This window comes from Bombyx mandarina, chromosome 22 (assembly GCF_030267445.1).
Source record: "Bombyx mandarina strain Sakado chromosome 22, ASM3026744v2".
Taxonomy (NCBI): Eukaryota; Metazoa; Arthropoda; class Insecta; order Lepidoptera; family Bombycidae; genus Bombyx; species Bombyx mandarina.
This window is the reverse complement of record NC_143228.1, coordinates 7471791-7497163: the sequence shown is the minus strand read 5'-3', so window position 1 is coordinate 7497163 and position 25373 is coordinate 7471791. Positions and strand designations below refer to the sequence as shown.

The 25373-nt window shown below is 35.8% G+C and overlaps 2 protein-coding genes across 3 annotated transcripts in view; one reads left to right on the top strand and one right to left on the bottom strand.

Moving 5' to 3' along the window:
• Nucleotides 1-25373, top strand: part of LOC114249279 (uncharacterized) — a 115729-nt gene that overhangs the window by 82246 nt on the left and 8110 nt on the right. For both annotated transcript variants that reach the window (XM_089736734.1, XM_028182785.2), the window contains exons 3-7: nt 14003-14183; nt 15634-15695; nt 16656-16823; nt 16916-17895; nt 17961-18129. In XM_089736734.1, coding sequence (XP_089592860.1) covers nt 14003-14183; nt 15634-15695; nt 16656-16823; nt 16916-17895; nt 17961-18129 — 1560 coding nt within the window. The remainder of the gene's footprint in view (nt 1-14002; nt 14184-15633; nt 15696-16655; nt 16824-16915; nt 17896-17960; nt 18130-25373) is intronic.
• On the bottom strand, nt 518-5844 carry LOC149500322 (uncharacterized). The gene is made up of 4 exons (XM_089736740.1): nt 5542-5844; nt 3940-4115; nt 3437-3603; nt 518-1156 (listed from the first exon to the last, which is right to left on the bottom strand). The coding sequence occupies exons 1-4, from the start codon at nt 5708-5710 to the stop codon at nt 964-966; spliced, it is 705 nt and encodes a 234-aa protein (XP_089592866.1). The 5' UTR covers nt 5711-5844; the 3' UTR covers nt 518-963.

Genomic DNA, 25373 nt, shown 5'->3' with positions numbered 1-25373 from the left:
CAAAGTCAAATATTTTCAGCGCGAATATCTAAAATTGGATTGAAGCCATTCGTTAAATTGTTCGTTAATATTGGTAGCTTTGGCTCAGATATTTTCCTGCAGGATTTGTCTTGTTTCAACGGTACGCCCAATAACTTTTGTCACGTAGCGAAATGGGAATGTCACGATCAAGATTGTAAAGGAACTTGGACGTGTCACTTCTAACAATAATTGTTTGCGAATAGTATAATTTAAACCCATTCCATGTATTATCTAATGTTTTTGCTACCCAGTTTTGAAAACACGAGATTACCAAAATAGATTTTTGTTTTTAACGCAAAGCTACTTTTACATTTAGATCGAGTGATGAAGTGAATTTATTATTAGTAATATTGCTATAGCTAGCAAGATTTCTTATTACCTTGCAGATTTAAATAAATAATTAACAGCTAAAATAAAATACTGAACGCGATTCGAATATGGAGGTATTTGATTTGAGTAATGTAACAAAACGATGACTATTTCATATTCATTTATTTATTATATATTTAATTGCAGTTATAATACTTGCACTATGAATTTCTTACACATTTCGAATTTTAATAGTGTTCACCATTCAATTTAAATGGGGACTTGATTCTATCTCATCCGTTAATCTCAGGATCGCCATAATAATAGACTTCTTAGTTTGGGTGAATAAATTTACAATTTTTTACTACTGAGATCAATTCCATTTTACAACAGTTGGAAATTACGGGTTGTCTATTAATATATCTAATAATGTTGTTGTCTGATAGTTGTCTATATGAAATAACATATAACTTAGATTTAACTATAACATTGGAAAAGCAAAAATTTTAAATATTTTATTCTATTTTAATATTTTTTAATGAGTAAGCTATTTAATCGCTGTGCTATGACTGTTGACGGTGACAGCTCTTAAGATAAAAACGAGAAACAGTGTCGATCGAAATAAACTGTATCTTATGTTCTTATGGCATAGAATTTCAACTCCTTTGTGTCGGTATTAAACTTGATATTGCACCGTTTACCGAAATCCTTATATGATATTTTATAGACGCATTCCATGTCGGCTTTTTCTGCAGAGTTCTGCGCTCTTTGGCCGGTAAAGATACCACCAGTCACACGAAACCGTAACTCCCTGGCTAGATTTATTCTGCAAGAAAAAAAAAAACAAATAAAATAGGTTTTCAGCTAGATCTTAAGATGTCAGGATGCAGCTTATAAACTGAAGGTAAGAACGGCGGACAATTTTTGTTTGTTAAAAAAGAAAGAAGAAAAGAAAAACGATGTTAATAAAATATACATTATTCAACATTAATTTATATAATTTATCTTTTTTGATATAAGAGAGGTTATTCGAGTTTTTTGTTATTGGGTGCTAGTAGTATTTTATTTTAGGCCTAGGCCGCACTACGGTGAAACCGCAGCGGTTAATAACCGTGTGAGCTTATGAAACACGAAAACGAATACAAGCGGCCGCACTTGCGGTTTTTTCCCGCGACTGATTTTAAAACCGCGAAATGTTACAAAATTGTCGCGGAAAAAAACCGCAACAAAATTTGTAATCTATAGAACTAGGTATCCGTGCACGCACTATGCGTAACCGCGGGCGGTTTTATTTGAAATGTCAAATACATTTGCGAAACTTTGTTTCCATGAAACTGGCTACTGACATCCGATAGTAATTGAAAAATTTCTCTAGGGGTTTTCTTAAATTTCGATATTTCTTATGAAAGAAACCTTTCTCAAATTTACGGTTAGAAAGTGGATAGACCCAACATTTGTAAAATTTTCGTTGTCTTTTTATCTATTTCTTAGTAACAGAGCCACACTGCTACTGCTCTTTTGAAATTTATCCATCTTCAAACTGCGAAAATCGCGGGCGAATTCGCGGTTAATAATTGTAGTGTGTGCGTATTAAGCGGTTTCGCGGTTACAGCGGTTAACCGATCCCGGGAAAAAACAGTAGTGCGGCCTAGGCCTTAGAGACATAATTTAGATCTATAGATTTTATTATGTGGGTGGGTAGTAATAAAAAGAGATTTATTAAGTATCAAACAAATGGTTTATTTCCCAAATTTTCGGCAAAAGCGTCATCAAATTTGATACGGCTTGAATTATGGCGCTATCTATGTACTTCATCCCTATTAAAATACCATTCCTTTATGTTTTTCTAGAATTTATAAATACGTGGCTTGGCCATTCCGATAAAAACAAAGTTTCCAATACGTTCACTGTTGTACCGAAACCAAAACTAAACTAAGTTGAACAACATTATATTATTACTGTTCCAGGCACAGATTATATATTTTTTCGTTGTCCATAACTTTATTTTTAATGTCAGATCTGATTCCTTTGTTTTATTATTCAATTTCAAAGTTCGAAGGCAAATCAATATTGATTGATCTTATGCTAATCTAGTAGATGTTAAGAGACCGAGAGAAAAACTTTTCGGTAATATAAATAATAAATATAAAATAGAAACAAACTAAAAATCTTTCACAAAATCCAGAATCAAATAAGATACGAGAGTAAAAGAAAAGGGTTGAGATTAGTGTGGGCATCGTGAGAGTGACAAACGGTATTGTAGATGAAAGTGAACGTTTCGTATCAAAAACTTGGTCCTAGATCTCATTCTTTTATCTCTAACAGTAAAATAGTAAAGTTAGTTCAAAATGACATTTTTCTTTTTTGTAGTAAACAAAATCAAATAGTCCAAAATGGATAATAAACAACGGTCTAGGTCTAGTTTTATTCTTTGTGTGATGAAAGATATTTGATTTTGAATCCAATCCTGGATTACATAGTTGAATGTCATGTTTGAAGATGGATAGCGGTATTTTCGTATACGATACCAATTTATTAAATGATGATTTTTATTTTTAGAATTGTTATAATCTTAATATACATAAATTACGTGGCACGTTGTTTGTACGCGATACTTTTTTTTTTAATGTGTGTTTTGTTCCTACTTAAGCCATAGAATTAAATCAGTTTTTACAGACAATTGTAATAATGTCTGACATTAAGATCTCATAGATAGCGCTGTGTTAAAAATACCAACGTTTCATATAAGCTACAATTTAATGGCAAAAACTGTGCCACTGTGTTGCTGAGGCTAAAGTATAAGTGAAATTTATTTCGTAGTAAACGCAATACAGTGAAATCCAATTGTTCTTACTTTGTTAATTTTTGGTATTAGCATAGCCGGCCACGTGTTATTTAGAAACAAAAACCTTAGCCACAGCAACGTGTGGCCGGGTCTGCTAGTATAGAATAGATCCCTCACGATGCCGATTTCTTATTATTAATTTAATAATAAACTAATGCTTAAAACTTGATCTGATATTAATCCGTAACACAAGCATTGGGTACACGAGAACAGCTCGAGCGTAGGTAATTAATTATCCCACTTAATACAGTTAACACATACCTTGCCCTAAGTAACTCGACGGCGATACCAAGGCCTCTGTATTCAGGCGTGACTGAGAGCCCAGCTCCCATGAGATATTCATTCACGTCGTATTTGTCATAAATTGCTGTCACTTTCATTGCCTCAGCGAACATTCGGAGGGACAATAAACCCGCCTTGGTCTTTGGCTGCGAAATAATTGTTATGATTTATTAACATTGGGATTTAATAAAGCCTAACCAAAAATCAGCCAAACGCAGGAAAGAGCAGAGTATTATAATAAGAGACAGCAGAATTTAATAATTAATTCAATTGAAAACACCGAAAACCTTTTAGCTCGCAGGTAGGTCAGGCGAACGTTCCTAGACACAAGAAACTAGGTCGAACAAATTTACTACGAAACAATAGATTGAAATAAAACAATGCCAAATATTTGAATCCTTAATTAAATTTTATCATCGTGCTTAACAAACACGATTTTCAAATTGGTATGGGAGCAAGTCTGCGTGTGACAATGGGTTTACCGGTTTGTGATCAACGAAGCGTCCTTTTTCCTGAGGCAAGCACATGTTAACGCCAACAAGCGTTCGCCCGGAGCCGTCTCCTTCAGCGAGGAAGCAAGCGACGCTCGCTTTCTGCTTAATGATCGATGTCAGCAACACGCGATACTCCTGAACAGCATCCATGTTCTGTGCTGTCCCTGTCAATATCGGTTTTGATTAATTGTTTTGTTGTCATTTTATTACTAACTAGCTGTATTCGCCCGCTTCTCTGGGGCATTTAAAATTAACATTATTATTTATTGTCATTGTTATTAGGGAGTTCAACACTTATATAAATATTAGCCTATCCATTAAGTACATGTATTTTCTACATGGTGGTATCCAGTTTTAAATCAATCGGATGCATGGTTCAGTAGTTATAACGGCACATCCGTAAAAACCACTGTAGATTTATTTAATAGTATAGATTTGGCTCAATTCTACATCCTAAATTCACCTTTTACTGTAAAGTCATATTCAGGCAAAATGTTTTCAAAAAATTTAACATTGACTGCCGTCAGTGTTTTTGCTTTTTAAATCATTGTATATAAATTTTGCTCGTTGAAATTGTAATTACTTTGTTAACTTTGTTTTAATTGGGTGTGAAGTGAAATTTTATAGTCCCCGGATTTCTCTTTAACGATTAATTAGATACTCGACGGAATGTATACAAACGAAGCTATTCGGGTCCACTGCTTTTTAGTAACGTTTTCTTGTTCGAGCAGGATTTCAGAGTGGCTATCTCCCGATGTAAAACAAAGCTCAGAGTTTGAAAATCCGGTTCGAGTGCTGCGAAAAGGGTGTCTAATGACACCGCATTTAGGGTTTTTGCTCTGGCTCTGCCGTAATTGGGCGACTCGGGTCGTGCCCCTGCTAATGACTTACGTATTTTCTTGCGTGAGAAGCTTTCACCGTCATAGGATTTACTAAACGCAAGAAAGAAGAAAAAAAAATCATGTCAGAACATAATTCTATTTTTGGACAATCTGAGAATTCCAATCTTCATAATGTTTCGGAACTGTTTAGGAAACTTAGATTTTAAATAAAAAATAGAATACAAAAATAGCAAAAATGTTAACGCGAGCTCACAATCCATTTTTTTAGTAATATTAAATAGAAACAATTAGCATTGAAATTATGAAGATAGGGAAGAAATAGTAATAAGTGCATTTATTAGCTAAAGGAGACCAGGTTCACTTTCCAGTGTCGTCTGGTTAAAAGATAAATTTATTTGGTTGAAAGACATTAAGATCTCCTGGCTTCCGACTGGATCTCTATTTTCGCGGAGCTTTAGTTGGCGTAGCGCCACAGCCTTTGTACTTTTTGTAAAATATAAACGAATATAACAGTCGTGTGTATGTTTCTATCGATTATAATATAATCTAAAAATCGGTGAAAATCCAAATAAAACTGTACCAATTTTCAATTAAAACGGATTAGCGAAGTTCGAACGTTAAAACCACTAAAAACAAACAAAGAACACAATTATTCATATAAATCTTATAAGTTTATTTAATTTTATTTATGAATTTTCTTCAACTGCATATTTTCAAAAGTGAGTATGGTTGATAAAAACTGAATCACCCGCCGTTGACCACCAGACATCTTCTCTAATATAATTTCCGAGCATGAATTCCACTGCGGTACTCCACATCGACTCCGGTATATCTTCTATTTCAAACTGTAATGTTCTGTCTCCTTGAATAGTACGCTCGAAACGACTCCACACTTTAGGGTACTCCCGAGAAGACATTTTATATTGCGAGTGCACTGCGAATACACAAACGGCTTTAAGATTTTAAATTTCAATCGATCCCCGCAACATTCAAGGAGCGAATTGATACTGAATGTTTCCTATACAGTTTGGTCGTATTCGTAACTATCTATGATTATGTTAGATAATGTATAGTTTGTACACGTACCATGTTCATTGCTGCTTGTTATTATATAGGATGTACACAGTGGGCTTAATTGGAATTTTCTCTTTAATTTGTAAAAGTTGTTCATTAGGATATATTAGTTTAACCACAGCCATACTTTTACAGTTTCTAGTTGTTTCAAGTTATCGTTACAAAAATTTATTTCAAGTAAACTACAAAAAATATGGAATTCTATGTGCAAATTAGTTCATTACTTAGTGTTTTGTTTTCATCACATTTGTGTCGTCGTCAAAGCATTTAAAATACATGTAATTACGGAGGACCAGTTTCATCATGATAGCAATGCGGCATAAACACTACGCTACCTCAATGACGGATGTACACAATATATGAAGTTTAATATCTGGTGCACCTATTACTTATAAACGAACGCACGGTCTGTTATTGATTTAAAGGCTTCCGTTCTGGATATTTAAATCTAAAAAAAAAAAAACATGTCGCGGTCGTCTAAAAACTATTGTCTTCACGACGAATTAAGGCGACCGTAGAAGCTGGTGGTAAATGGCTTAGTTAGCAGCTGTTTTAGACAAGCAGCCTGACAAATGGGTGCCGCACGAACTGAATGATCGCTAACGCAATAGCGCTGACATAAATGAAGGGATTGCGAACCGCTTTGTTACTGCCGATGAAAAGTGGATCCTTTTCGATAATCATCTATTTAACTTATATCTAGCTAGGCTTGGTCTAACGCTCGTCCTAGCTGCTCCTGCGTGACAGCTTATAACTCCATATTGAAAGGAGGCGGATAGGTCTCCAAGTTACAAAAAGTAATGAGTTTTGGCAAATATGCGTACCTTGATTTTGATCAACATGAAATATCCCTAGCTATGATTTAGTGCACGAACCACAGATTCCATTAAAACGATCGTGTTAACATAATCATCTAATAGCCTGTACAATCGAACATTAATTGCCCACAGATAACATTTGCTTTGCAATAGATTTCGCAACACGCTGTATATAATAGTCGCCGCATAAATAGGTCAATGCGGCGCGGCGCGTTGTGATCCATGTAAACTATACTCAGAGATCTGATTGTGGTCGTAAGTAAGTTATAAGCAGTCGGCTGTTATAGTCGGTGGTTTTTACTTTAATTTTTTTTTTGGTATACAGCATTTTAATGTTTACGAGTGTAAACGTTCCTTTTATTTTATACATATGTAGTTAGGCCGAGCTGATTTAAGGGCTCGCCGCATATTGTGTGTTTTCCAGAGCTCCCAGATAGCACAACGTAAATACTGCCACACATATATAAAGTATATTATGAGGTCGTCGTGGCCTAAAGGATAAGATGCCCGGTGTGCTTATATTGAGCGATGCGTCTGTGCTGGTGTGCAAATCCTGCAGACGGTACCAATTTTTTTAATGAATTACAATTTTCACAAAATTAAATGTTCACGAATGACTTCGACGGTGAAGGAACAACATCGTGTAATAAAAATGAAACCCGCAAAATTATAATTTGTGTAATTACTAGTGGTAGGGCGCTTTATGAGCCCCCACTGCAAGATACCTATTGCTGCTGTAAAGCAGTAATGTGTTACGGTTTTAAAATTGGAACAACCGTTCTAAAAACGGAGACTTAGAACTCATTTCCCAAGACGGGTGGCGGCATTTACGTTGTTAATTTCTATGGGCTCCGTAACCACTTAGCACCAGATGGGTCGTGAGCTTGTCCATCCATTTATGCAAAAGGGGGTGTAGTCTCATTTGTATTGTGTCAGGGCTGTACCGCCTAACAAACCGAAGCGTATGACTGCTTCAGTGTGTTCACAATACCTTATTGCGCCACTAAATACGCAAAACACTATCATTATTGCCTTTTATTAGATTTGTTCCTTCATTGGGGTAATATTTCTTGGAAACGCGTTCGATGAGTATTCTTATAGAAAATTTGGTAGCAGGTTACGCGTAAATTACACGTGAATTGGGTTACGCGATCTAGTCGAAATATTGTTAATTGAGCTTTTACTAAAACTATAGGTCCCGCAGTAGTCGAAATTCGACTATAATTAATTGGGATTGTAAGCTTGTACACTATTATGATTGTATGTTATACTTCTATAATCACAAATTTCCCCAAGACTAGACTATAAAAAATATTAACAAAGACAAACAATATATTTTAATCTAATCTCAATTTGACAACAAAAAGAACAAAAGTTTGACAGTAAATAGTATGCATGCGTGTGTGCGTCAAATACATGGTATGTAGTGTGTGTAATGTTTTCTTTATTGATTTAATGTATCTTTTATGCATTATTTTAAAAAAATATTAGCATTGTGCACTTCTTCTCTACATTCTCTATAAGTGTGGAAAATTTCATACTCCTCCGTCGGCGCGATTTTCGTAAAAAGGGATACAAAGTTTTTGCTTCACGTATTAATATATAGATATTTATGGTATTAAGTAAATTCGTGTAATGTGTTTGTGAAGGCTTAGATGACGAAAGGATCTTCTTCCGAGCGGAGGATATTGCTCGGTAGACCGATGGTTCAAATGTTATTGTTCGCAACTTGTATAAATGCAAGCTTATCTTGAAAATGTCGTAAGCGAGATTCAGGCATCTGTCAAATATCTTGCGTTGTACGATGGCTACCCGCCACATGTTTGACATAAGAATTTGCCACAGTCGCAGCAAAGCGTGACCTCTCTTCCCTACATCATTAAATATATAACATACTAAAGATACGACTACAAACAACGTTTTCACGATCACCGATATTAGGGTCGTGGCTTTATGACTAAACAAATTGGTAGGGGCGTTTCGGTCCCCTTGAACAGACGTTGATTAATTTTAGGCATCAATCGAAAATCATTCCATCATTCGCGCCTTTTTAAACGCTCGAGGAATGTAGGACTTACTGGTGGTAGGACCTCTTGTGAGTCCGCGCGGGTAGGTACCACCACCCTGCCTATTTTCTGCCGTGAAGCAGTAATGCGTTTCGGTTTGAAGGGCGCTGCAACCTTAGAACTTATGTCTCAAGGTGGGTGGCGCATTTACGTTGTAGATGTTTATGGGCTCCAGTAACCAATTAACACCAGGTGGGCTGTAAGCTCATCGACCCATCTAAGTAACAAAAAAAGTCTACGACCCGAAATTTTTTATTTAACACGTCATGCTATATATATATATCCATAACAATGTTGATGTTCAACAAAGTAACTGAATTTCTGGTTTCAATGTTTTCAACTGTATTAAAAAAGTATTGTAGTAAAACTTTGTTACTTTTTAGGGTTGTAAGTTAGAATTCATTCTTGGTGCACAATTCTGCAACATAGTTAGATTCATCTCCTTCTATCTCAGTTACTCAAATGCTTACTTTACATAAGGCATGTACGCAAAATGTTTTTATACTCTTCTGAAAAACGTACGTAGTGGGAAAAACTCTTTACAAACTTTCACCGTGGCGCGGTGCGCTGGTTCTATATTTTTGGAAGGAAGTTTTTGCGGGGGCCAGTATCGCTAAAGATGCACAAAAAGAGGGGCAGGCCGAGGCCAGGTTATGAGGAGTAGACGTATCTGCCAACCCGTCGCTAGCTTCTTAGAGGCTGCAGAATTCAACGTCACTGCTGGACGACGCGTAATGGCGGCGGCTGGCCTGACGATTTGACACGGCACTCTTCTAAATTATTTGTCCATAAAACTGGTATACCACTCGCGCAATGACGAATATGATCGTCAGTAAGAGTTCGTAAGTTAGTAGAAAATTAACAAGAGTCTACAAAAATATTTATGTGACAAAACAAGCGGCGTGTGCCTGTACAACGCGTGCGGTGCGGTCGGCGATAGCCTTCTTTTTTATTTTTAACTTTTGCTTTTATGTTCTTTTTTATAACTAGCCATGCGATAGGTTTTATGTCCACTCTCATTAAAAAATAACCAACACCTATTGGTATCACATTACCAAAATTTACATTCGTAATCGTTTGAAAAATCTACTCGATACTACAACGTTACTGAGCTACTTACAAGTTCGATTGTCATTTACCCTTTAATTATTTTTTTTATTGCTTAGATGTGTGGACGAGCTCACAGCCCACCTGGTATTAAGTGGTTACTGGAGCCCATAGACATCTACCTACAACGTAAATGTGCCACACACCTTGAGATATAAGTTCTAAGGTCTCAGTAGGTATAGTTGCAACGGCTGCCCCACCCTTTAAACCGAAACGCATTACTGCTTCACGGCATAAACAGGAGGGGCGGTGGTACCTTTTTTTTTTTTTTAACGCTGGGGAATCCATTTACGGATACCCGGTCCGGGGGGGTAACGAACCGGGTTATGTCGGACTCCGGCGCCTCCTGAGAAGAAGAGGGGGACGAGGGGGGCCAAGGTCCTCCACCTCCCCGAATTCCTCGCAAGAGACTACGCCTTGAAAAAGGCGCGCGAAGCACTTGCCCCGCAGAACGACTAAACCCCATCGAGCTCCACCACACCGGCTACACCAGACCTACGGTACCGCAGTGCGCGCCGAAAGTCCGCCTTCGCCGGTACCCGTCCTGATGATAAGACGGGATTTCATCTCCGGGAAAATCCCGAAGGACGTCATTTCGGGAGATACACCGTGGGCGGCGCACAGGAGCCACCTTGCACCGCCCCACCACCGGACCGACAGTCGAGTACCGGGCGCCCCCGGGGGGCGGTGGTACCTACCCGTGCGGACTCACAAGAGGTCCTACCACCAGTAATTACGCAAATTATATTTTTGCGGGTTTGATTTTTAATACACGATGTTATTCCTTCACCGAGGAAGTCAATCGTGAACCTTTGTTAAGTACGTATTTCATTAGAAAAATTGGTACCCGCCTGCGGGATTCGAACACTGGTGCATCGCTAGATACGAATGCACCGAACGTCTTATCCTTTAGGCCACGACGACTTCAAACTTATATATAATTTAATGACTTTAGTTAGCTGCTTAGCTACGGCAATAGTGGGCGTAGAAAAACAACATCTATCAATAATGTAGCAAAACTTGCACGAGTTTACAAGTTCTCAAATTTAATGTTACGATCAAAAAGTCCTCTTATAATCAGTTAAAGACTGGTGCTAGGGTCTACTGTTAACCCGTACGAGTTGTTGATACGATCTTGCCTATTGCTCCCGAGAAGCAGTCAAACGTTCTAGTTTGAAGCGTAGGATTATCATTATAATGTAAAATTGAGACCTCCATATCACATCTCTAGATGGGTTATGACTTTAACGTTGTAGGTTATGTATTTACGCTGCTGTAACTTCTTAAAGTTCTTGTATCTATGGTTAATAATATGTATTATTATTTGGCAGTAGGTACATAGTAGTTATATGTTTTCAGTTTAATAGTTCCATTTTCTAAAAGGAAAGGTAAAGATATCATTCCATAGAGCCTAATCTTTTAGATATTCTGTTATCTGAAAAATAATATTGAACGAAAAGAAACGAGATGATATGGGATGAAATTTAATCTCAGTAAAATGGCGATTATTTACTGAGACTTTTTGGAAGACCCGAGAAGCCACGTACATCGGCTTTGTTTCATTTTCCCACATTTGTGCACTTTCACAGATACTAAACAATTAATAAACCACCGTTATTGCGCGTTTAAGCCTGAAGAAACACTAAATTAACAAAACAAAACACTACTCACATATCTACGCACCTCGCATTCCCGCCAAAAGTCCATATTATGTTTTCTATTTACCTAACCTAAAAACCATAGTCCTTTTATGTGTAATAATACATTTCTGAACAAAATGTCAATAAAGTAATTTATTATAACAATAGAGACGAGTAATGAGGTAAAAATATAAAAAATCTGGAATAAAAAAGCTGTCAGACGGAAAACTAACCACATGGAAAATCTTTTTCAGTAGGGACATTACTAAAATATTGCTTCTGCGTAACCTTAGGGGATCGTGTACGAACAATCTTTTTTGTATTTACCTCATTTCATTTGCCGTTGTTCTGGCCCTGTGCCTGCGGTAATATACTTCGTTTTACAAAAAAAAAAACACTCGTATAAGAATCCACTAGGTAATGCAAATATATGTTTAGTTAAACGCAATTTTTACGGATTTTTCGTATTCGTATAATAAAATAATAATAAAATACAGACGCTATCGCCATTGCCTTAAACGTAAACTTTATTTAATCACCACTAACTAAAAAAACCTGATTTTCAATTTCACTTTGAAGCTTGGATACAACAACAGTAATAATAGCTTAATATGGAATTTCTTACAAATGTATTAGAGTCTTTTTACTGGTGGTAGGACTTCTTTTACTGGTGGTAGGACCTCTTGTGAGTCCGCACGGGTGGGTACCACCACCCTGCCTATTTCTGCCGTGAAGCAGTAATGCGTTTCGGTTTGAAGGGTGGGGCAGCCGTTGTAACTATACTGAGATCTTAGAACTTATATCTCAAGGTGGGTGGCGCATTTATGTCGTAAAATGTCTATGGGCTCCAGTAACCACTTAATACCAAGTGGGCTGTGAGCTCGTCCACCCATCTAGCAATAAAAAAAGAGTCGTTCATCCATCACTCGTGGAAGTGAATGTTAATGATTGTTTTAATAATTTATACAACATAAATATTTACATAAACAATATGCCGAAAACAATCCACGCGGTGAGAAATCTTTCATTTAGTAATAGTTGTAAAAGTAGTAGTATCAATTTTGACAAAAATCAGTGCAGAACGCGAACCGAAACACGATTCCTATGCAATTCGGAAAGTGTTTGTACGCAAAAATACATATACTCGTACGAAGGATACAAAATTACCATTGGTTATTATACTATATTTTAGGCCATATTTTTTCGCGTACGTGCATAGAAAAAGCCTTTTCCAGAGTAGGTACATACGATATCGCACATTCGTGTAGCGCCTGGTTGTTTAATCTGCATATTTATCCGCACAAAAAAGTCTATCACGTTTTAAATTTGTTTGTGAATTTTTTGTGAATTTTATAGTTTGCTTTTTTTATTTCAGCACTTAAACAGAGTAAAGGTCGTCGTGTTTTGTTATTATAAACCAACTTTATTAAGATACTGTAGGGCTATTATTGGTTTGCAGTCAAAGTTCTCTCTGTACCGAGACAATGCTAATCAAAATTGTTAGGAGTTTTCGAGTTAAAGTTTTGCTTCTGTCCGTGTTTATTAAGATTGTATTATGCTTAGATCAGTTCGTTAAGATTAAGTAGATTAATCGAAATCAGTGGTACATCTACTGTTATTAATACAAAAAAATATGTATATAGAAAAAAGTAACATTGAATATAAAATTATTGAAATCAGTCTAAAGATTATATTTACAAAACTATAATCCGCAGACGTGTAAAAGAAAGACATACTGCATTGCAAATAATGTATTTGGCAGATATTATTTGCAATACAAGTTAATTTTTCATAAAATAAACCATGCGGATCCCGATAAATTATGATTAAAACTATTAGGTATTAGTTAGCTTAGGTAATTAATTAGGTATTATAAAATAGGTATAATTGATTCAAGTTCTTCACTTTTTTTATTTTTTTATTTTATTTCTTAGACGGGTGAACGAGCTCACAGCCCATCTGGTGTTAAGTGGTTACTCGTATTTTTTCCAAATACATTTAAAAAAAATTAATCTATACTAATAATTATTATAAAGAGGAAAGATTTGTTCGTTTGTTTGTATTGAATAGGCTCCGAAACTACTGAACCGATTTGAAAAATTCCTCCACTGTTTGGAAGCTACACTATGCCCAAGTGACTTGACACTTGACAAGTGACCAACTTTTTTGAAAAATATTACGGATCCTTACTAAAACTCCAATAATGTAATTCAAGGTCTAAAAAAATTACATAAAATATTATTTACATCGCGTGCCCTGCGAAAACTATTGATGACAGAATAACGACTTTGTACAACACATTATTATTTACAAAAAGTGTCGCGACAGCATATGTCTTACTATTATAGTTATGCCGCAATAAGGGTTTCTTTATTTAAAAAAATAAAACAAAGTCTAATATCGTTGAAATTTTTGTTAAAGACCCGAGAGGAGCCGGAGCGGGCCGCTATATTTTATAAAGTTTTAGAACGATTCCTATCTATTGAATGATGTATCAATCGCAGGTTCAATACCCGTGTTCTGGAGCGTACATGCTCAACACTGGAAGATCGACGCGTCGCCGCCTTGCTGGTCTGCGGGGGTGGATCTGCTGCAGCGGCAGTGGTGACGGCGGCAACTAGAGCTGGCGTTCCCGTACTTCGCACTACTCCTTCGCATCTGCATCTCGCCTACACTATAGCTAACGTGAGTTATAAACAAAAGCTAACATTATATCATAATGCAATACTTATTATAAAAAAATGTGCTTAAAGTAAGGCGATTTAATTCTGCGTATTACAATAATACGCAGAATACGTGAAGGAATAACGTCGTGTAATAAAAATCAAACCCGCAAAGTATAATTTGCGTAATTACTGGTGGTAGGACCTCTAGTGAGTCCGCCCGAGTAGGTATATACTAATGCGTTTCGGTTTGAAGGGTGGGGCAACCGTTGTAACTATAGTGAGACCTTAAAACTCATATCTCAAGGTGGGTGGCGGCATTTACGTTGTAGATGTCTATGGGCTCCGGTAACCACTAAACATCAGGTGGGCCGTGAGCTCGTCCACCCAGCTAAGCAATAAAAAAAAACATTTGGTTAGAATTAGCTTCGTAAAAATGTGAAAGCCTACTATGGCATCATTTTTTTTTTACACCTTAACTAAAACTGTTACCTACAATGTGTTCTACCTTGAACGGCAAATTGTTTTATGTTTAAATTATGTGCAGAGCTCACTTAGTTTAATGACCTTACTGACTACCCCCCGCGAATACAATACCCTGTAACAGAAACATAAAATGTACTTTCTGTTCCCGACCAACATCAAACACAGTCATTTTCGAATTAAGAATAAGAATTTTAAAGTTTTAAAATCATGTAGATCTCTTATTTTGTTATCTGACACACCCCTTATAATTTAATTCAGTGAGTGCGATTCATCCTTGGCTCCACGATAAAGGGGATAGCCACCCAGCCGATGAAATAATGTTGCTACGTGACAGATGTGCCGAGTGACGGTACACGGGACACGTTCTAACATATACGATATGCAGATCATATGATTAGAAATCGTGTTTCTTTTACGTGTCTTAAACTAAAGATTATGTGTCAAGGAAAAAATTCAATAAAAGACCCTTAACGCAAACGACTAAATCATTAGTAAAAAAAAATTATTAGAATCTTTAACTTAATAATACTAGATTCGTTTTGTTGTCATTATTGAATAAAGAATTCGCAATAACTGTACGTAAGCATCAAACAAATTTTGTATTTTCCTCCAAAATATATAATACGTTTCGTCACAATATCCGCAAACGACACGTTATTATGTGCATAACATCCTGGCAATCGCGAGACATTTCCGTTCAAGGAAAGATTCTTTTCATATATTTTCTTTTTTTTTTCGAAGAGATTCACGTCCCTGTCCCTCACGAGAGCGGTGAGCGTCGCACAAAATTATGGGTCATTTATTAGCCACTTTGGCCCCGATTACAAATTGACGTGGATTAATGTCACCCGAATATCTCGTCACGTTTGAGTTATAACTGTTTTAGAACAAATTGCGTTCTCTAGAATAGAGGTGCCGCTACAATAGTGGAAACCGACCGGTATTAAGCACTGTGGCTATTCAACTGGAATTTTTATTTCTTTTAGGATATGCTACCTCTAGAAATAAGACTCGAAATTACTGCGCGGGAAACTTTGCAAGCACTCAGGTAATTCTGTCAATAATAATTGTTTTACTGCTCTAACTCTGTCGAACTTTGTCGCGACACGAGTATTCTAGATTCTCTACTTTGTACTCTAGTTCCCAAATAAAACAGATAACTAATTCTACTTAATTTCTTACTGGTGTTAGGACCTCTTGTGAGTCCGCGCGGGTGGGTACCACCACCCTGCCTATTTCTGCCGTGAAGCAGTGATGCGTTTCGGTTTGAAGGGTGGGGCAGCCGTTGTAACTAGACTTGAGACCTTAGAACCTATATCTCAAGGTGGGTGGCGCATTTACGTTGTGGATGTCTATGGGTTCCAGTAACCACTTAACACCAGGTGGGCTGTGAGCTCGTCCACACATCTAAGCAATAAAAAAAAAATTGTACTGTGACCGTGAAAAATGTTTCGCCCGAAATATATTCAATTTTAAATCACTACTGAATTATTATGGCGAATAAATTCCCAACAAAAACAAGATAACGGTTTTTCTGTTTGTCTTTTTGGTTTAGATCACATTTCACTGGAAAACTAGACCATTGATATAATTATCATTCATTTTAAGGTTTAATCTCGCGTTTTGATTGTTAAAACATAATTTCCAAAGTTCCGAATATTTAACTTTTTCACGGACGGATGTTAGTTGTCGCAAACCGTAAAAACACTTTTGGTTATGTACGACTCATCACTCTACGACTCATCACTCTACGACTCACAAAACCCCCTCAAAGGGCCCTTACCGAAGTTCAGATGGGTCATGAGCTCGTTCGCAATCTTTCGTTTAAAATATTTAAAAACTTCCAATTTATAATAATATTAATATTATAAAATAAGATGCTCGGCATGAACATTATTATTTCAGGGGATCCATAATTATGAACTATTCGATGCCGTTCTTGACCACGTTAAAAACAGTATAAATTCAGGTTTTAGGTCGACTTTTTACTGTGTTCTTCTTTTTACAGAGCAACTTTATTACATACACACTGGCATACGTTTACATTATTAGCCGAAGAAGATATACATTCTACATTATTTCTTCGAAAAGATCTTTTTCCTATTTTGTCGGCTCAGCCATTAAACCCGAAATGGCTTACGCTTCCTTCTAAATATTCACGACATATAATTTTCAGGTAATATATACTGTATATATAAACTGTACTAGTAACAAAGTAATTTTCCATTTGTAATTCTGAAAATAATGACAACACATGATTTTTTATAGGAGACTAGCAGAAATTTCAAGGCTTACCAGAGGCATTGTTGTTTTGATATGCGACATCCATTACGCTAAGCTCGTTATAGATGAAGCTAAACGCCTTAACATGCTTGATGGACATTTTTTCTGGCTTTGGATTGATGCTTCAAAAGATTTTGATGTTTTTCACAACATCAACGATAAAACTCAATTTGTTGAGGATGACATTGCTGAGTTTGAAAATATGAAAGATGGGAGTGAAAACTTTGCTAAAGACAGCTTTGTTCGCAATAAGCGCAATGATGTAGACAATAATACAGTAAAGTATTTAACGGATTACCGACCACCTGTGATGGTGATGGATAAAATTAGCAATATAGCTGTAAATTTAAGTAAAAATAATATAAATAATAATTCAATAAGTCCAAATTTAACTAATCGTGTCAGAACAAATACGGAAATGTTCAGAACGCACAGTGTTAAAAGTAAATCGTTAAGTAAGAGTTTTAGTCAACCGTATGATAGTGATAGTCATATTATTGGAGAAAGTGATAGAATTGTATATAAAAAAGGCGTTGAAACTTCTAAAATAGAAAACATTTTTACTACGAAGGATAGAGAAGCCTTCAGTAGGAATTATAGTAAACGTGTTAGTAATAAAAAAATGAGAAACGAATCTTTTAATAAGTATGTAAATAGTATACATTTGAATGATACACCTAATACAAACAACGTATTAATCGAAAAGGATATAAGTAGTGTTAGCAATGATAAAAATTTAGATATAAAAGAAAACAATATATTATTAAGTGATTTCCTAATGAATCCCACGGTGCATGAGTCTTCAGGAGATAAGCTTAGAAATCCAATTGAGAAAAGAAGTGAAAAACTGTTTACGGAGAAATTTAGAAGTACTGAAGAAAGCCATGGAATAAAAAATGCAACTTTAATTTTCAACAGTCTTCCCGTAGGACTTCTGGCTTTGCATCCACAGCCAATGAAAATAGGTTGGTATTTTTTATTTTTTAAATATTTACTTTGTAAATTTTAATGAAATTCATAAATTTGGCAGATCGTGTATATATTCGTGCAGCAGTAAGATTAATGGTTGGAGCATTACGTCGTGTTTTGCACGCTTGCGACGCTTGGTCTGCACAAGCACAGTTCTTCAGTGACGCAACAGCATCATGCTGGGATGAGCCGAGTGATGTAGCTGCAGATTTTTCATTGGAATTTGTAAGGTAAGAAACAAATCACTGCTCTTATTATTTTAATTTAATAAAGCTAACAGGATAATAATTAGTAAATCCAGATTATTTTAAATCTATTAAATGAGTATTAACCGCCTTATTTTGAGCGATTCACAAGAAACGTTTACAAAATTTGAAGAATAATGGAGTAAGAATTTCCTTTAAAACGCAGTCAATAGTTTTTTATTAAATTCTCTGAAGCGACCTAAATACGTCCAAAGTTCAAAAGCGAACCTAGATAATATTTATAAGTCAGTACATTGATCTATTGCAACTTTTGACTTCATTTATAGTATTTTCTAAATCAGTATGGTTTTAACAAATAGGTTTGGTTATATCTTTAAAGCCTCGAAACTTCCGAAGGATGTACTTTTATTTATATACGGTGGAGACAACAGAAACATTTTTAATCGAACCACGGAAGATGTTAAAAAGCCACAGAAAAAATTACACAAGTGTAGTCAGTTCCTATTTAAGCATTTACTCGTACCGATCCTTAAGAAAAGATTCCTTGACGATGTTATTTAATTTCTTATTTTAGCTCTTTTAAACATTCTGTGAGGACTTATATGTCTTTATTTAAGTTAACATTAGCATAACCATCATGTCTGCGAAGATCCGATGCAATTATTAATATTAATTACTATTAACTAACATACTTTGAGTTTTATTTTTCAGACTAGTTCAGTTCAGAAAAATGGCAAATAGGCGCACAAAATAATCAATAATTTTGATACTTTTAAAATAAAGTCTCGCGAGGCTTATCAATAACAATATTTTGAAAACAAAAAATTATCAAGTTTTCGTTATGATCTAGTACACATAAAATTTATTTTGCGATTTATTTGAATACAAAAAAGTCCATTTAAAAAACGAATTCACGAATGACACTTGCCTTATGAATAAAGTAATAACGTTGTTATGATTGACAGAAATGTCGGTAGGATACTTGTCTGTAAGAAAATAAAGAAGTTTTAAAAACTTATGTTTTATCATACGCCATAAGGGTAATATTATGGACATGCAATAATAGGATAGCAATAAATGTAGAACATCATCGTAAAAGTAAATTGGCTAGTGGGTCCGAGCGCGACGCAAGATTACTTTTATGTCTGTCCTGGCTAAAGGATGAGGCTTTATACCCGTGCTGAATAAAGTAGCCTTGTCTACATGCATGTACAGATTACAATGTTTTTTGCATTTGTAAACAAAATATTATATAGGCCGCACTCGCGTCTGCCGCGGCAATAAAAAAAATACATAGGAGATATTTACAAGTACTTAAATATTCCATTGCGGTGCTTAGCTGTGGTCTCTTTGTGTATTTGTGCCTTCAGGCATCTCATGGGTATTACCGGACTGATTGTTATATACCTTATTTGTCTTCTTGGAGATCTGCTGATTTTTCAAAGTCCTAGCCATTGTTACTGCGAAGCTACCATGAGGTTCAGTTGGATTTGCTGGAAGCCCGCAGACTCTGTTTACACTTCGCACACTTTTGAAGTCGTTGTGGCCAAAAGGATAAGACAATCGGTGTATTCGTATCTTGCGATGCAGCGGTGTTCGAATCCCGCAGACGGCTACCAATTTTTCTCATGAAATAGGTACTTAACAAAATGTTCACGATTGACTTCCACGGTGAAAGAATGACATCGTGTAATAAAAATCAAACCCGCAAAATTATAATTTGCGTAATTACTGGTCTCAGGACCTCTTGTGAGTCCGCACGGTATCACCACCCTGTCTATTTCAGGCGTGATGCAATAATGCGTTCCGGTTTGAAGGGGAGGGGGCAGCCGTTGTAACTATACTGAGACCTTAGAACTTATATCTCTGTGGGCCCCAGTAACTACTTAACACCAGGTGAGCTGTAAGCTCATCCATCAATCTATGCCATAAATAAATAAAAGCGTTTCAAGGCAAAGTTTAAGAAAAACTCGCTTGTGATTAATTTCAAACTAATTCAATAAACATCGATAAATAATACATAATTGAGTCTCGGTGGGGTGGTTGTGGTTTATTAATCGCGGTGGTACCCGGCCCGTCGCCTCGCACCGTGTGACCCGACATTGACGAGGGTAGGTCGACCATCAAATTTCGTACAAAATCTTTCTATATTTTATAACGGTTTCGATCATTCATTTTGCCAGTTTCTTCCAATTTCCATAGCACTCTATTTGTTTTTACTCTTGTAATGGTTTTAAGTATATGTTGCAGCAGTTTTTGTAGTATTAATCCTATGGCACTTTCGAATAAATGGAATAGAATAGAAAATAATTTAATATAGATGGCACCAGACAAAATCGGATCAAATGATAGGTTTCTACCGGGGTTCAATATTTTATAGATTATATTATTATAGATTTTATAGATAACAACAAAACCTCTGAAATTGCATGTTCTCCGGCATAAAGGAACCTACCTTATACCTATAATATAATTACCATTAACTCTTCGATCCCATTTCACAAAATAGGTAGCTGCGTTCACGTTGTGAAATCTACTGACATCGGTAACCTATTATCACCAGATAAATCGTGCGTTCATCTTCCCATCTAGCGCTTTGCAAACGTGAACGATTAACCATTTTGATATGCAATAATTCCGGAAATGTTAAAACATTTAAAATGAATGAAATGAAATTCTCAGTGAAAAATTACTTACAGAAGTATGTTTTTAACAAAACGACCCATCGGGGATCCAACGTACGGTGAGGTCAGTAAGTAATGGATTCAACATAATGAAAATATCGGTTGCGGAATTTCTTTCATCCGCCAGTACATGGAGGAATACTTTTGCAAGCTATTATTATATTCATTGAGTAAAAATACGATTGACTTTGAAGATTGTATTTTCTGGCTATCCGCTATATAGTTAATTTATTAGATCGAATAATTTATTATTGTTTTTACCAATTGAATGTAAAGCTGAATAATTAATTATAAACACAGTACCTGCTTTTACAGTTTACTACCAATGTTGCGTAAGTCTTATAAGGGACGCATCTACTTAACAAAAATCGCTTCCAAACATATTTTACTAAGAACGGTCCTTGATTAATAAATTGGCTCTTCCCATGAGGTTTCACAGAAGTAGGATGGATAAGCTTTTAAGCTTATCTCGAGTTAGAATCATTTTTGTCGCTTTGGAGAACTGGCAGACACGTGCAAACTGCTGTGGAACTTCGGCTATGACTATGAAACGAGGAGCATCATTTTCTCCCATCTCATCTTTCTGTGGTACGCGGTTACAATATTTTTGGAACGAAGTTTCTTATGGGACTAAGCGGAGGGATACCCTAACCGGGAAAAAGCGTCCGTAACGTAAGATTTTTATTATGTATGTATAGTCTTAGTATGATGGCTATACAGTGTCTAACGTATAGTCTACGTGATGACGGTTATTTTATTTATTGCTCATATGGGTCGACGAGCTCACCGCCCACCTGGTGTTAAGTGGTTACTGGAGCCCATAGACATTTACAACGTAAATGCGCCACCCACCTTGAGATATAAGTTCTAAGGTCTCAGTATAGTTAGAACGGCTGCCCCACCCTTCAAGCCGAAACGCATTACTGCTTCACGGCAGAAATAGGCGTGGTGGTGGTACCTACCCATGCGGATTTTTTGCGGATTCCATATTTTTCGCGATTCTACATGTCATACGACTGCTGCAGTGGCGCATATCATCATTGTTACTTACAACTTAAAATAAACAAACAAATATATTTCCTTATAATTTACTCATTATAAATGATGTATTTTCTGTTTCGCTTGAGTTTGTTTAATGAGATTTCTCTCGTTTATCTCTCGACTTCCAGTTTTCGTTGTATCTGACAACTTGAATTGTATGCCTATAACTTATTTATGGTTTAAAAATAGCTATTTACATATTCTCATAAGATTAATAAAATTTTATTTATATGATTCGCAGGGCTTTTTGTCAATGCGTGAATAGACGACTGAATATGGCGTTATGGTTACTGAACATGACATTTACGTTTCGTTGTTCACATAAAGTAAAATATTCAAACGGTAGCTTGTTTCACTAACAATATAGTTAGTTACAATGTCGTTCGTGTGGATAAACTTAAAATATAACGTTATGACTTAATGGTTAATGTATGCTTAATCCTTTATGAGGCCTTTCGGGACCACTTATCAAAACTTAGTTTAGACCTAATATAAATACGGAATAGTTACACGGGAGTATGTTATTTAAGGAATCTTCGGATATATCTCATTTGTTTTTATTCAAACAATATTAAATTTAAAATAACTCGGAAATTGGTTTAGAAGCTTTTGTAAGGCTAATTTATGTACTAATATACATTATACATTCTTTGCCAATCACAGATGCAAATTTCTTTAATGAAATATCTCCTGAACGAATTGTTAAGGCTGTGATATTCTATTATATTCTGCATTCTCAAACTGAGAGCCAAAATTCATGAACGACGAAGTATACAAGTTTGAACATACTATGTACCAATTTTTTTAGTTATCTCTCGTTGACTCGATATTATGACGACAATTTCTGACTTTTTTCTTTAATAAAACAAAATAAACGCGGTGCATTTTCATATAAATTTCCATCCATAGATTTTTCTTTGGCTAGTTCAATTACATCATTACCGGCTATTCCAACACGTTAATGTATCCATTGGCAAGACAATTAAAGGCTGAAATATATTGCAGTTACAAAAAGCATTCCAAAAAAACAATTTAGAAAGTATTTCCAATAATACTTAATGTATACACTATCAATACAAACAGCTACGGGTTTCTTATTTTCACGTAACCAAGTTAGTTGAGAAGCCAAAGAGATCTCCAAGCAACGAATTCAAGAGCTTCTCTGGCACTTGACCTCTTTGATAGTGGTATCGGAAGGCGCACGTTCTTGGAACGAACCGTTATTCAATAAAATACGTGATCCGCAACCGATATCCATGTCGAAGTAAGGACGTAATGTATCCAGAAGACGCGTGTAAACGTTCAGGACTTGGCAATGATTAATGGCAGGCCCTTGAATCAACTCATTACGCTTTCTGCAAAACGACACTTCCTGGATTATATAAAGTTTTAAGGCTATTTAAAATGCCCGGGTGAAACTTTGGTGACATATAGAATGTTTCTCTTGTTTGAAAAAGTTATGTGACTAGGCAGGAACGGACCATGATGCTTTTTTTAGTAGTACTAGTAGTAATAGTGGATGAGGGCTCTCTCTTTATCAGAGTTGAAAGTTGTGGTAAAATGTATAAAAACTTTTAAATGTCACAGCGGTATCATTTTTTTTAAATATATCTTCTTCAAAATTAATGTATTGAATACGATATGTTTTAATAATATCAAATTAAGCATGTTTCTAGCCTATTTCTCAATTCCATTACTAAAAAATACCTACAATTAGTTTTTATTCACTTCTTGTAGGTGCGTTCATACTTCGACCAAAATCTCATCTCTACGATGTTGGTTATTTTTTTAACTGTGATTAATGAAATAAAAAGTAAAGATTTACTTACCATTTTTTTTTATTGCTTAGATGGGTGGACGAGCTCACAGCCCACCTGGTGTTAAGTGGTTACTGGAGCCCATAAATAACCCACCATGCGCCACCCACCTTGAGATATAAGTTTTAAGGTTTCAAGTATAGTTACAACGGCTGCCCCACCCTTCGAACCGAAACGCATTACTGCTTCACGGCAAAAATAGGCAGGGTGGTGGTACCCGCGCGGACTCACAAGAGGTCCTACCACCAGTAATAGCATTTTAAAGACCTTAATCCTATGCTGTGGTGTATCTAATAATATTTTAAAACGTATTAACCGGATATTATGAAAGCCACAACGCTCTTGTCGTTGCCGGTCGCCACTAGTAGTTATCCAAATTAGGCCTTGTTCATTGGTTTTATCCATAATATATTCAGACGGGTACACTACTATTTCATAAAACTATATCTAAAACCATTTGTTAATTAGCCGCCACAGCGAGTTCACTAGAGTGAACAAAGAGAAAATAGATGTTTATATGTGACCTGTACTTTACAGAAGCTAAACAAAAACGTTAAACGTTAAAACAACAACCCCATTGTGCAAACTATTGTATTATTTACACTAACATAACGAAGCGCTGGTTTCTGTACCGCCATATCCATCCTATATAACGAACGTTTCGCCGAGTTTACAAATCTTTATTGTTTTAGCTCAGCAGAAAATTTTAAATAAATCATTTCACTACATAGTACAAAACAAAGTCGCTTTCTCTGTCCTTATAAATGTCTGTCCCTATGTATGCTTGAATCTTTAAAACTACGCAACGGATTTTGATGTGGTTTTTTTTAATAGATAGAGTGATCAAAGAGTAAGGTTTATATGTATAATAACATCCATTAAATAGGAGAAATCAATAACAAATTTCAGTTTCCAAAGCGAAGTGAGGGCGGGTCGCTAGTAGTTAATAGCCAGAACATTTTTGATTGAGTAGGCTATGATAACAAAACAACTTCTTGGCGCTGTACGCAAAAGCTCTTCACAGAATGATATAAAAAAAACTAAATTAGGACTTGAAAGCATTTTTATCACTTGCTTCGGCGTTTTCTTTTATCAAGAATATTTCGTAATTCTGATCGGATTAGGGTAACTGAATTTAGGTTAACTGAGTAGGTTAACTGAATTTGCAACCTAAACTTTGTAAACATCCCAAAGAAAATATCAAACTTTTCGTTCTAGTAAAATGTTACCACTACTCTTTACAGTTTAAATAATTCACAACTTCGAAGAACTGGGACCAGTTGATGATTATATTGATGATTATAACGTAATGAACATAACTAAAAATTCTAATTATTTCTAGACTATAAAATTCTAGACTAATTCTGCAAAAAAATCTAACCCGGTCCTTTTAACAAACTTTGGATAGCATTCATAAAGAATTAAATAAATATGATAACTTTAAAGTTGACTGAATTATAGATGTGGAGTACTTATAGTTTTGGTTCAAATCCAAGTGGTTCATATTATAGTAAATTGGTTTGAGTTGCATGGAAGCAAATATTGGCTCCTTGCCAGCTTTTGGAAGCTGACTCAGCAAAACGATCGCCATCTATTGACATGTCTTGACGTAGATAGTTTCCCTTTTAAGTTGGTTGAGAAATTAGGACGACTAAATAGGTCAGGCCAGAAATATAGCTCAGGCTAACTTACGCTTCTATCGGCTTTAACTCTTTTATTGCATTCC

Bases quoted from the DNA above. Each gene is read 5' to 3' on its own strand.
- LOC149500322 (XM_089736740.1), bottom strand. From the start codon at position 5,710: ATGTCTTCTCGGGAGTACCCTAAAGTGTGGAGTCGTTTCGAGCGTACT. The intron at 3,604-3,939 runs GTAAACCCATTG...ATTATTTCGCAG, and splicing joins GCTTCGTTGATCACAAACCG to CCAAAGACCAAGGCGGGTTT. The intron at 1,157-3,436 runs GTATGTGTTAAC...TTTTTCTTGCAG, and splicing joins GTCGAGTTACTTAGGGCAAG to AATAAATCTAGCCAGGGAGT.